Genomic DNA, 12991 nt, shown 5'->3' on the forward strand with positions numbered 1-12991 from the left:
ACAGGGTTATTGCAGGTGAAGAGCGACAGGTTAACCAGTGCCTGTGCAAATTGCTCTTTCAAGCTTCAAAACCACGGAAGGGATTTTGATACCCATCTGCCATTACCATGTGTCTGAATTTCCTACATGGCTTTGAAGATGCCAACCACAATGTATTGTTTGGGGCACAGGAACTGCCACACCGGATCAGATCATGGGGTCATGGCCATGACCAGACATTTCAGAGCGAGGTGCAAGAAACTCTACTGTGGACGATTCTAGCCTACCCAGTGGGGACATTACCACTTAATACCCATTGCCTTATGTCCTGAAGCAGGACTATCATGTGGCAATGAGTTCCGCAGGTTAATTCCACATTATTATTTCCTTTGATCAGTTTTATGTTACCTGGCAGTAGCACCCAAAGGCCTTCTTTGTGCTAGGTGCTGTGCAAACATACAGAGCAGGTGTAGATGATGGGTGGTCGAACATGCTGGTGCCTTGTCTTTATTAGCACTCCCACAATTGCTTTCAGGAGCATAGATTCACTAATAGAGTGTAGAGGAGTCCTGGACTAAGGGACAGTTTCTGCCCCAAAGGTTTTGCAATCCAAACGAGTGGGCTAGACAGAGAGATCCACCCTTCTGGGGCTCCCTGCACGACTTGGACCACTTCCCCTCCTGAAACATCCCAGGACTTGCCCAAGGTAAAACAGAGTCAAAAGGCAGATCCTGGAGTCCTGTTTCTCAGCCTGTCCCCTTGTTGTAACCCAGTAGATCCCACTCCCCTCCCAGAGCTACGAATATAACCCAAGCGTCCTGACTCCCAGCCCCCCATGCTTTAACCCACTTGAACCTATTCCTCATTCACAGCTGGGAGCAGAACCCAGGAGTCCTGACTTCCAGCCCCACTTTTCCATGCTAGGCCTGAACTGTGGTATTTATCAGCACCCCACCATTCTGATCTGTGGCTAGCACCTTGGCATGGAGTAAACACAACCACAGCCTCAGATTCCTAATTCCAACTCCCCTGCTTGGAAAGACAAATAAACTCTTGTGTCAAGGGAGTGAAGAAAACATCTTTTGTTCTGAACTTTTCAGGTTTCCTGGGCTCCTCCCCCTCACTGGCTAACCCGCCCAGCTGTTTGCACAAGGGCTCAGCTTACAGGCAACTCTGAGGATAAATAGCCCAGGAGGAGCTATTTCTCCTGACCCTCCTGTCCTCACCATGGGGGGCTCTGGTCTCTGCCTGGTGGCCGTGTTTGCTTTCTACTTCCCGGCTGTTTCTCACAGCCAACTGTAAGTACCCCTGCACTTCTGCCACGGTGATGAGGATATTAACCTGGGTTAGTTACATGGCTGACAATGGAAACCAAGCTCAATTTTCCTCTCTTCTCTGCTACTGTGTGTGGAGTGGCAACAGGCTGCAGAAATTCTCTTCCTCACCTGGTCCAACCCTCTTCTTCCTTGCTCAGTTCCAAGGCTAATTTTGGGGATTGGAAGATGGAATTTTTTTTAAAGAATAAACTGGATTTCGAGCCTCACTTGATCTTAGTGAACCAGGTGTAGACTGGGAGTAACTTCATTGAAAACAATTGGGGTGCACCGCCCTGAAATGCACTGAAATCAGTGGGGTTGTCATTCCCTTGGCTTCAGTGGGCTTTAGATCAGGCCCTAAAAGAGACCAGAATCAGGTTCTATATGGCCACATCTTGAACTCCTTCCTCAGCTTCTATATCGGCAAGACACGCAGTGTGGCTAAATTTTATTTTCAGTGTAAACTGGTGCAAACCTGGCAGGGCCAGTGCTTCCATTTAGGCGACCTAGGCAATCGCCTAGGGCGCCAGGATTATTGGGGGGCAGCATTTTGCCGGGGGGGGGCGGCGGCAGGCAGCTCTGATGGACCTGCCGCAGACGTCTCTGGTGGACCTGCTGCAGGCATTCCTGTGGAGGGTCTGCTGGTCCCGTGGCTCCGGTGGACCTCCTGCAGGCGCGCCTGCAGCAGCTCCACCAGAGCCGTGGACCAGCAGACCCTCCACAGGAATGCCTGCGGCAGGTCCATCGGAGCCGCGGGACCAGCGCGCGGGGCGCCAAAAACAATGGCGCCAGTACTGAAACCTGGAGTAACTCCACTGACTTCAATGGATAGTTAGTTACACTGGAGTAACTCCACTGGCTAAGGGGATTGCTTATGGTGCATGGGGCAGACCAGAACCCAGGCACTTCCAAGGGGCTGGTGGGCTTCCGAAGCACAGTGGTCCACGGTTTGGGTACTGCACTGGGAGTCAGGACTCCTGGGTTCTATTTCCAGCTGTTCCTGCTGAGCCAGTGAGAAGCCAGAAGCTCCATGAGAGATGCATTTATCTATCAGGATGACCCAATTCACCTACGGAGCCTGGGTCGGGTCTCCACCCTCCCCATGGGGCTGGAGGGGCTGCCATTCGGGGTGATAGACTTCGGGGTGATAGACAGATGTCCAGATGTGGGTGTGGGTTTTGCAGCTTGACCCCACTGGGAATGCACCACAGTGGGCTGCAGACCAGATGTGCAGACCTCGGTGCAGCTTTCCCCAAAGGGTTCTAGAGATTTATAAAACCTGTTTCTGAGCCTGGGCCAACTTTCAGGAAAGGAGGAGGGAGGGATCCCCCAGGAAGGAGAAAGGAGATTTGGTAGCCGCTGTGCATCGCTCACTCCAGGTATCAACCCTGATCTGCGTCTCTAGGTTTTTTTGGAGGAACATCAGGGGCCTACTTGGTCCATTTTGACAGCGATCTGGTGGACGGCTGGTACCAAGCACACGCCCTGCTTAGGTGCTCCTGGTATTGCCTGCGGAGCAGATGAGCAGTAAACATGGCCCATGCTCGATGACACCCCAGCGCAGCATGCTCCTCTCTAGGCAAGGGCAGGCCATGCAAAGGGCAGCACATTTCAGAGGGCTTCGTCAACTGGACTTGGAAGGGTTTGTCTCCATGAAGAGTTCACAGCAAACTGAGGTGTAAATCTACCTCCCACTAGCCCACTGCACACTAACTGTCTGTGTGGACACTGTTAATGTGTACTAACAGTTCCTTAGTGTGCTTTGTCTTAGTGCACCTTGGGCCCCAGCTGCAATTTTTAGGCACCAGCCCGATCAGAGCTAGCACCCGTATGCCCTTGTGACGGTGCTGCCCGTGGGAGCCAGCTGAGGTCATTCAATTAGGGTGAGCTGCAAACAAAACAGGGCAGACAAACCCCAGAAGCTGGTGGTTATTTCAATACTTAAATTTACCAAGCCAGCACAGAAAAGCTTCTATAGTATCTCACTGGTTACTCAGAAGTTCAAACCACACAGTTTTCTTAAAGTGCCCAGCCTCAGGCCTCCATCCAGACACACACGTCAGATATGATGATGATTACTGAAAATCTTATCTCATCATTTAAAAGAAAAGGTTCTTCCAATCCCAAAGGATCAGCCACATACCCAGGTCCAATTATAACTTAGATCTTACCCAAAATACAGGGTTCTTATACTTTTTCAGCAGCCTTTTGGCCTGAGAAAACAATAGGCTTAATTCTCCTTCCAAACATCCTGGCAATTAGCACAGGGTAATTTATCCATTAAACGGTTCAGATACAGGTTACCACAACCTTCAGAGAGCTATATAGACAATACTACTATTTTGCTCAAGTATCATCACAAATATTAATATTCCTTTTTTGAACTTTGAATTAAAGTTATAGCAATAGACAAGACTTGTTTGCTTACATCACAAGCCCTGAGCAAACATCTACCCTTGAGATCTCTAACAATGCAGACTTGCATTTCAAAGCTCTATTTATTTACATATCTTCCTAACCAGTTTCTAAAGTTCGGCCATGGGTCAGGTTAGTCTGTGAGTTGATTAACTCTTTCTGGCCCTGTCACCTTTCAATGAGATATTATATTACACTCATAATGTCACAGCCCTGGTTTGATTTAACATTTAAGTCAACCCAGCTACATTGCCCACGGATTTAAGCAGTGCTATAGTTAAGCCAACCCAACTGCCAGTGTAGATGAGGCTAGGTTGATGGAGGAATGGATGGTGCATTATCTATGCCGACAGCAAAACCCCGTAGTGTAGACAAGCCGTATGCCTACCCAAATTGGGAGCCATGCTGTGAGGGGCTCGATCACAGAAATCCCTTTGGGACTGTCAGTTGATGTGCTAAAATTACCTCTGAGCCCATTTTCCCTGCCACCTTGGGACTCCAGAACCCTGCCTTATTGAGCCAGACACACTATCCTGCTGCAACATGGACCCAAGATCTGGTCCACAGCCCCAAAGCTGCAGAATTTAACCAAAAGCTTCTCAGCAGGTCACCTATCTCCAGCACCCACACACCCATACAACATACAGCAAGAAGATATTTATACATACAGAGAACATGAAAAGGTGGAAGTACACATACCAACTGTAAGAGGCCAATCAATGGAGATGAGCTACCATCAGCAGGAGAAAAAATTTTTTTGAAGTGATAATCGAGATGACCCATAGAAGGTGTGAGGATACGTAACATGGGGAAATAGATTCAATTAGTGTAATGGCCCAACCATTCCCAGTCTCTATTCAAATCTAAGTTAATTGTGTCTAATTTGAATATTAATTCAAGTTCAGCAGTCTCTCTTTGGCGTCTGTTTTTGAAGTTTTTTTTGTGTAAAATTGCTACCTTCAAGTCTCTCACTGAGTGGTTAGAGAGGCTGAAGTGTTCTCCCACTGATTTTTGAATGTTATGATTCCTGATGTTAGATTTGTGTCCATTTATTCTTTTGTGTAGAGACTGTCCAGTTTGGCCAATGTACATGACAGAGGGGCATTGCTGGCACATGATGGCATATATCACATTGGTAGATGTGCAGGTGAATGAGCCTCTGATGGCATGGCTGATGTGATTAGGTCCTATGATGGTGTCACTTGAATAGATATGTGGATAGAGTTAGCATCGGGCTTTGTTGCAAGGACAGATTCCTGGGTTAGTGTTTATGTTGTATGGTGTGTGGTTGCTGGTGAGTATTTGCTTCAGGTTGGGGGATTTAAGATGGATTTCAGCATGGTCACATGTCACTGTAAAACCCCTAGTCCCATTCTTCTTGGGTTGGCCCACAGATAGGTTTTCAGGTAAATAATTCATTTACAACCAATTGTCCTAGTCAATAGGAACCATCAAGATTCTAAATCACCATTAATGGCCCACGCTTTGCATAATTACAATAGGACCTTAGAGTTATACTTCATATTTCTAGCTTCAGATACAAGAATGATACATGCATACAAATAGGAGGAATATATTCTGTAGGTTAGAACCTTTGTTATGATACCTTACAAGAGACCTTTTGCATGAAGCATATTATAGTTACATCATATTCACACTCATAAGCATATTTCCATAAAACATCTGGAGTGCATCGTCACGCACTCCTCCCAGAAGCTGTGTAGACATACCCCTAAGGGCAGGAACTCTCTCTTACTCTGCGTTTGTACTGTGCCTCAGTCGCTGTTGGGATTTCGAGATGCTGCTGTAAAGCAAATAAACCGTGGTAACAAACTTGGTATAAAACCTCCTTGGGGATGTGGAAATCACAACCAGTGGGGTTTTAAATACTGACTGAATTAATCACATCGACCTTTTTACCATTCACAGCTATTCCCTGATCACACCCAACGTCCTGCGGGTGGAGAGTGAAGAAAAAGTCGTGGTGGAAGCCCATGGCCTCAATGCCCCAATCGCTGTTACAGTCACCGTGCGTGATTTCCCACTTAAGAAACACATCTTATACCAGGTCCAAACCGACCTCAACCCTGCAAATGGGATGATGGGCACAGCTGTAATAAAGGTGAGTAAAAACCCAGCCTCAGGTCATCCAGTGAAACAAAAGGTATCATTTTCAACAGTGTCCCACTCATTTTAGGAGCCGCCAATATTTTGGCTCCCCAACTCTGCAATACTGATACGTTCAGACCCCGTCCAGGTTAGATGTCATTCTAAAAGAGACCCTCTAGCCCAGCATGAAGTTATGAGCTGGAATTGCTGGGTGAAAGTCTATCGCCTGTGTTATACATAGGGCCCTACCAAATTCACGGCCACAAAAAACACGTCATGGGCCATGAAATCAGACCTCCTCTGTGAAATCTAGCTATTGGAGGGGAGGAGAAGGGGCAGGGCTGGGAAAGGACAGGACTTACTGTTGCCCTGCACAGCTGCTTTCTGGGGGAGATCAGACCCACCTCTGAGTACCTCCCCTGGCTGTAGGAAGCTCCAGGGCTGGGCAGCAGCCCCAGAGCTTCCTGAAGCCACAGGAGGTTGCCAGAGGTGGAGGTGGGTCCGATCTCCCCCGTACTGCTGGGAACGACTCAGCCAGGAGAGGTACACAGAGGTGGGTCTGATCTCTCGAGGGCTGTGCAGGGGAAAAGGAAGTCCTGTCCCTCCCCAGGCCAGCTGGGACTAGCAGCTAGGAACCCCTGGCTGGGGCGCTCCCAGCAGCAAGCGGAGAGATCAGACCCACCTCCACCCTGGGAACCTTCTGCAGCTGCAGGAAGCTGAAGACAGTGCAGAAGTGAGGGTGGCAATCCTATGAACCCTCCACAACAGGTTTGTCCCCCCCACCCCATGATTTTCTTTTGGGTCAGGCTCCTCACAGTTACAACACCCCGAAATCTCAGATGTAAACGTCTGAGAACATGAAACTGACTAATTTTCAAGTCCTAGGCCATGAAATTGACCAGAATAGACTATGAATTTGGTTGGGCTCTAGTTATACAGGAGGTCAGACTAGCTGATTATGTTGGTCCTTTCTGGCCATAACATCTACGAATCTATTAGTGATGCAGGACTCTCTTGTTGTGGACCTAAAAACTGAGGTGCCCCAAATTAGGAGGTAGAAGAAAAAGTTGAGAGTAAGGATGGTGAGGTTCCCTGGTGGAGTAGGATTCTCGTTTTGAGTTGATCCAAAGTCCTGGCCAGGAATGGAGAGTTGGGGGGACAGGGGGAAGGTGTCCAAGATGTTACAGTTTTAGGGGAGCTGTAAACGGGTTGGGACTCCCCACCTGCAGCACCTCCTGCTGGTGATTTCTGGAATTAGCTCGATTCCAGTGGAGCACCCCCTCCTGGTGGTGTCCCGTCCGTTATTCTGCCCTCTGCTGCTGTCGTTGGACCTGCGTTGCTCTCTGCTTGGCGGTGTTCTTTTCGAGGCCACTGCCCTCCGGCAGTGTCCCTTAGTCCCTCTGGACCCCCTTCCGGGGATTGGTGATCAGCAGTCCTCCACTCCAGCCACCATGTGCAACCACACATCCCGAAGTCTAATCCCTCTGTCCACGGTGCTAGTCTCCCCCTTGGAGACTGACCTTCCCCTGTCAAAGGCCTAGGACAGACTGACTGACCGGTCCTGCTCTGGGCAGCCTTTATATATGGGTGAGCCTGGCCCTGATTGGTTCCCTCCAATCTGGACCCTGATTGGCTCCCCATAAGCCCTTTTCTGATTGGCTCCCAGGCTGCGCAGGCTCCCTGGCCTGCCACAGCACATCCTCCCAGGGAGTGGGGCAGTCCGCCCCACTACAGGAACACAGTAGGAATAGTCGGGAGAACATCAGTGCAGTAGAACTGACTTCAGCAGGGCACCCATGGGATGCCCTTTGGTTAACAAACATTCCATATAAGAGGAGGTGACCGGACAATGGGTACAGGGCTGTCCAAATGGTCTGGCCTGACTCACTGGTGGTGACCTACACTGACTGTGCCATCCTGGGAATCCCCTTCCACCTGGGTTATTCCCCAATGAGGAGACCCACCACCTTCTTCCAGCTGTGTAAGCTGCTCGAAGAACAGCATGTAGAGCGGGTTAGTAAAAGGCTGTGGTTTCTTATGGAATCTTTCCATGTATAATGGCATAATGAGTAGGGTCCTGCAGGGATTGATTCTGGGTCCAGTTCTGTTCAATATCTTTGTTAGGGTTCCCTTCCCACTCTGAACTTTGGGGTACAGATGTGGGGACCTGCATGAAAGAGCCCCTAAGCTTATTTTTTACCAGCTTAGGTTAAAAACTTCCCCAAGGCACAATTTCCCTTCTTTGTCCTTGGACGATATTGCTGCCACTACCAAGTGATTACACAAAAATTCAGGAAAGCATCACTTGGAGTCCCTATTCCCCCAAAATATCCCCCCAAACCCCTTCATCCCCTTTCCTGGGGAGGCTTGAGAATAATATACCAACCAGTAGGTTAACAAAGTAAGCACAGACTAAAACCTCTAGTTCTTCTTCGAGTGCTTGCTCATATCGATTCCAATTAGGTGTGCGCGCGCCACGTGCACGTTCGTCGGAAGATTTTTACCCTAGTAACACTCGGTGGGTCAGCTGGGTCGCCCCCTGGAGTGGCGCCGTTATGGTGCCGGAAATATACCCGTGCCAACCCAACGGCCCTTCAGTTTCTTCTTACTGCCCATGACGGTCGTTGGAACTGTGGAGCGCGGCTTTGTTGATCTCCACGTCCCTAGCTACTCGTAGTTCTTTGCTGTTTATTGTGTGTATAGTTCGAGTTCTTGTAGTTATAGTTAGTATTAGTTAGTTAGTGTATATAATTTAAGAGGGGATCGGAGATTAGCCCCTTTCCTCCATCCCAGTACGGGCCCATGCCCAAGGCTCTGTGATTCAAACCGTGCTCGGCGAGCCAAAAGCCGATGCCAATAGGGGATTTCCACGACTCCTGCCTCAGGTGCCTAGGGGAATCCCACCTTACCGATAAGTGCCGCATCTGCAAGTCATTTACACCAAGGACGAAGAAGGAGCGGGACTTTTAATTGAAATAGCTCCTCACGGAGTCGGCACTTAGTCCTGCAGCGTCGGTACCGAGCGCCCAACAGACTGCTTCTGTAAGGAGTGCCCCTTCGGCCCAGGACTGCTCCGGTACCGAGAAGGAGCCCCAGCACTGATCCTTTCCGGCACCGACATCTGCTCAGCACCGCTCCCTGTCCCCGAGACACAGGAAGCAACATAGTGCTCCAGCTGCTTCAGCTCCACAGAAGGAGCACTCTTCGAAGACGGTTCGTCTGGCACCGTAATCTGCTGTGGCACCGTTGACTGTGGCACCGCCAATTGCGGCTCCACCGAGCGAGGCACCATCGATTCTGGTCCCATGAGGGCCGTTGAGTCCGGTGTCTGACAACTCCCTGGTTCATGCTGTGGTTGAGCTTGCCCTCCCTTCTACACCAGAGACTTTCTCCACAGCAAGGGAGCTCATTGCCATGACGGAGTCGACACGGCCTCAACCCCCGGCACCGCTGGTGCGGGTCATACAATCCATCGAGAAACCAGCCCTAGTAAGGCCACCTTCCATTGGTCCAACAGAGAGATGTCGTTCAAGATCACGGTCTCACAGACGCTCCAATCACGCCGTTCCTGCTCCCAGCTCCGCTGGCAGTCCCGGCACCACTCTCCATTGCGGTACCGGTCGCACTCACGGCACCGTTCGACATCTTGTTCACCGGCCAGATATTCCCGGTACCGATCCGACTCATGGCACCGCTCTTGGCACCGTGTATCCCGCAGTCGATCCAGACGAAGGGACTCGAGATCCCAGTCGACCTCCTGGTACCGCTACAGTAGAAGGTCCCGGTCTCACTTGCGGTACCGTTATAGCTCCTGGTACTGCTGCCCGGCACCGCCCTGCGATCGAGCATCCAGAACAGTAGCGCCCTCCCAGAGTCTATTGGCACCCCCGTGGCCATCGAGACACACATCGGTGTCATCGCAGGCTGGTAGCGCATCCTCTGACGTCCCCAGCCATATATTTCCACAGAGCCAGAGCCACAAGCAAGGGCCTCATCACTGGTCCTTCTGGACACTGTGGGCATACTACCGAGCCCAAGGTGCTCCATGGTCGGCCCTGTCAGAACACCAGGTACCAGAGGCGACAGTAAGCCGCCCCCCTCCTACGGGCATGGATGAGGCTCCGGTACCATCTGCAGACACCCAGGTTCCACCTGACGCTGATGATGCTCCTCAAGTACAGGAGCCCCTACAAGACCCCCTGGTCCCAGGCCTCTCTTCCTCCTCCTCACCTGACGAGGTGGTGGCGGGAACATCCTCCTCAGGCCCTCCACCAATTGATCTCAGGGCCCATCAAGACCTTTTGAGACAAATGACTCAGAATATGAACTTACAGGTGGAGGAGGTCCCTAAAATAGAGGACCCTGTCGTAGACATCCTATCGGCTGATGCACCTACTAGAGTTACTCTTCCTTTTATCCACACCATACAGCCTAATGCGGACACCATTTGGCAATCCCCAGCCTCCGTTCCACATACAGCAAGGGAAGTAGAGAGAAAATATATGGTCCCCTCAAAGGGGTATGAATATCTCTACATTCACCCACTTCCTTGCTCTTTAGTGGTGAAATTGGTGAACGAAAGGGAGCGTTATGGCCAGCAAGCCCTGCCTCCTAAATCAAAGGAGGCTAGGCACATGGACCTCCTAGGCCACAAAATATACTCGGCTGGGGGCCTCCAACTTTGGGAGGCAAACCAACAAGCCCTCCTAAGTAGATATAACTTTAACACGTGGGTGTACTTGGGGTAGTTTATGGAGCTTCTTCCCCAGGAGTCCCGTCAAGAATTTTGGACCCTGCTTGAGGAGGGTAAAAAGGTAGCAAGAACCTCCCTCCAAGCCTCTCTGGATGCAGTGGACTCTGCAGCCAGAACTCTGTCGTCAGGAGTGACAATGAGGCGTATCTCCTGGCTCCAGGCATCAGGCCTTCCCCCTGAATTACAATAAACTATTCAGGATTTGTCCTTCGAAGGCCAGGGCCTGTTCTCAGATAAGACTGACCCCAGATTGCAAAGTCTGAAGGACAATCGCATTATAATGCGCTCACTGGGTATGCACACGCCAGTGACCCAACGCAGACCCTTCCAGCCCCAGCAACACTGCCCTTTTGCCCCGCCAAGGCCGCGTCAGGACTTTAGCAGAAGGCGTGGTAGAGGGAATCGTGGGAGGCAGTCTGGCCCTCAAGGAGGTCAAAATCAGGCGCCCCCTAAACCACCAGCGGGGCTCAAGCAGAACTTTTGATGGGACGCCCGAGGGCGGCCCTCAGTTGCTCTACCGGATGCTTCTCCTCCCTTTTTCAACCGCCTCTCCCAATTCCTCCCTGCCTGGTCCCAGCTAACTTCAGATCATTGGGTCCTGTGCATGGTGGAAGTGGGATACCACCTCCAGTTTGTTTCAACCCCGCCTTCCCACCCTCCCTCCCCGTCCCTCTTCAGGGACCCCTCTCACGAGCAATTCCTCTTACAAGTGGTCCAGTCATTCCTAGCCATGGGAACCATAGAGGAGGTGCCAAAAGACATGAGGGGCAAGGGGTTTTATTCCCGCAACTTCCTAATCCCCAAGGCAAAGGGAGGTCTACGACCGATCCTAGACCTGCGAGAACTCAACAAATTCATGATAAAGCTGAAGTTCCGTATGGTAACCCTGGGGACCATTATCCCGTCCCTGGATCTGGGAGACTGGTATGCCGCCCTCGATATGAAGAACATGTATTTCCACATTGCAGTTTACCCACCACACAGACGGTATCTCCATTTTGTGTCAACCATCAACACTTTCAGTTCACTGTACTTCTGTTTGACCTCTCTACGGCTCCGCATGTGTTCACAAAATGCATGGCTGTAGTCGCCGCCTCCTCCGGCATTGTTGAGTACATGTCTACCTGTATCTCGACGATTGGCTCATTCAAGGGACTTCCGAGTTACAAGTGTCGCAGCACCTGCTCATCATCAAAGACCTCTTCGGGAGCCTAGGCCTGATGACCAACACAAAGAAGTCTACTCTGACACCCGTGCAGAGAATAGACTTCATCGGAGCGGTTCTGGACTCCAATCTGGCCAGAGCCTACCTCTCACAGTCGCTTTTTCAAGCAATTGCTTCTATTATTGGAGGTCTTCAAACCTTCCCGACAATGTCGGTGCGCACCTGCCTCAGCCTAGTAGGTCACATGGCCTCCTGCACCTTCGTGACCAAGCACGCGAGGCTACGCCTCCGTCCCTTTCAAAGCTGGCTTGCTTCAATATACCAACCACACAGAGACAGCCTAGACTCGGTGCTCACTATACCCCGGAAAGTTCTGGGCTCCCTAACATGGTGGCTAAACCCCACTCTAGTCTATGCAGGGATGCCATTCCACCCACCGCAACCCTCGATGGCCCTAACCACGGACACGTCATCTTGGGGTTGGGGTGCCCACCTTGAGAGCCTTCGCACTCAAGGCCTCTGGTCGCCTCAAGAACTGGCCTTACACATCAATGTGTGGGAGCTGAGAGCAGTCCGTCTAGCATGCCAGGTGTTTTGAGACCATCTCCAAGGCCATTGTGTATCAGTGTTCATGGACAACACAACGGCCATATTTTACATAATCAAGCAGGGCAGAGCACGCTTCTCCCTCCTTTGTCAAGAAGCCTTCTACCTCTGGGACTTTGGCATAGCCCAATCGATCGATAGCGTCTTTTCTCCCAGGAGTCCAGAACACTCTGGCGGATCACCTCAGCAGATCCTTCCTGTCTCACAAGTGGTTGATTCGTCCGGACATCATCCATTCTGTTTTCCGGAAGTGGGGGTTTCTCCACATAGACCTGTTTGCCTCCTGAGAGAACAGGAAATGCCAGGTGTTCTGCTCCTTCCAGGGACGCTCCCCGAGCTCCCTCTCAGACGATTCCTGATCCCATGGAAGAGGTACCTACTCTATGCCTTCCCGCAGTTTCCACTTGTCCGCAGAGTCCTACTCAAGCTCCGCAGGGACAGCGCCCACCTGATCCTGATTGCTCCAGCGTGGCCGAGGCAGCACTGGTACACCATGTTGTTCGACCTCTCAGTGGCAGACCCGATTCCCCTGCCACTCTGGCCGGATCTCATAACACATGACTTCAGCAGGCTTCACCATCCAAACCTGCAGTCTCTTCATCTCACAGCATGGTTGCTGCATGGTTGAGCTAGTCTGAGTTGCGTTGC

General features: G+C 51.0%; 1 protein-coding gene across 1 annotated transcript in view; it reads left to right on the top strand.

Moving 5' to 3' along the window:
• The first annotated feature begins 1146 nt into the window (after positions 1–1146).
• Positions 1147–12991, top strand: part of LOC116826473 (venom factor-like) — a 110826-nt gene continuing 98981 nt past the window's right edge. Inside the window, exons 1-2 of the mRNA XM_075061172.1 lie at positions 1147–1277; positions 5640–5832. Of these exons, the coding sequence (XP_074917273.1) occupies positions 1207–1277; positions 5640–5832 (264 nt within the window). The 5' untranslated portion in view covers positions 1147–1206. The remainder of the gene's footprint in view (positions 1278–5639; positions 5833–12991) is intronic.

Source organism: Chelonoidis abingdonii, chromosome 26, assembly GCF_003597395.2.
Source record: "Chelonoidis abingdonii isolate Lonesome George chromosome 26, CheloAbing_2.0, whole genome shotgun sequence".
Classification (NCBI taxonomy): domain Eukaryota; kingdom Metazoa; phylum Chordata; order Testudines; family Testudinidae; genus Chelonoidis; species Chelonoidis abingdonii.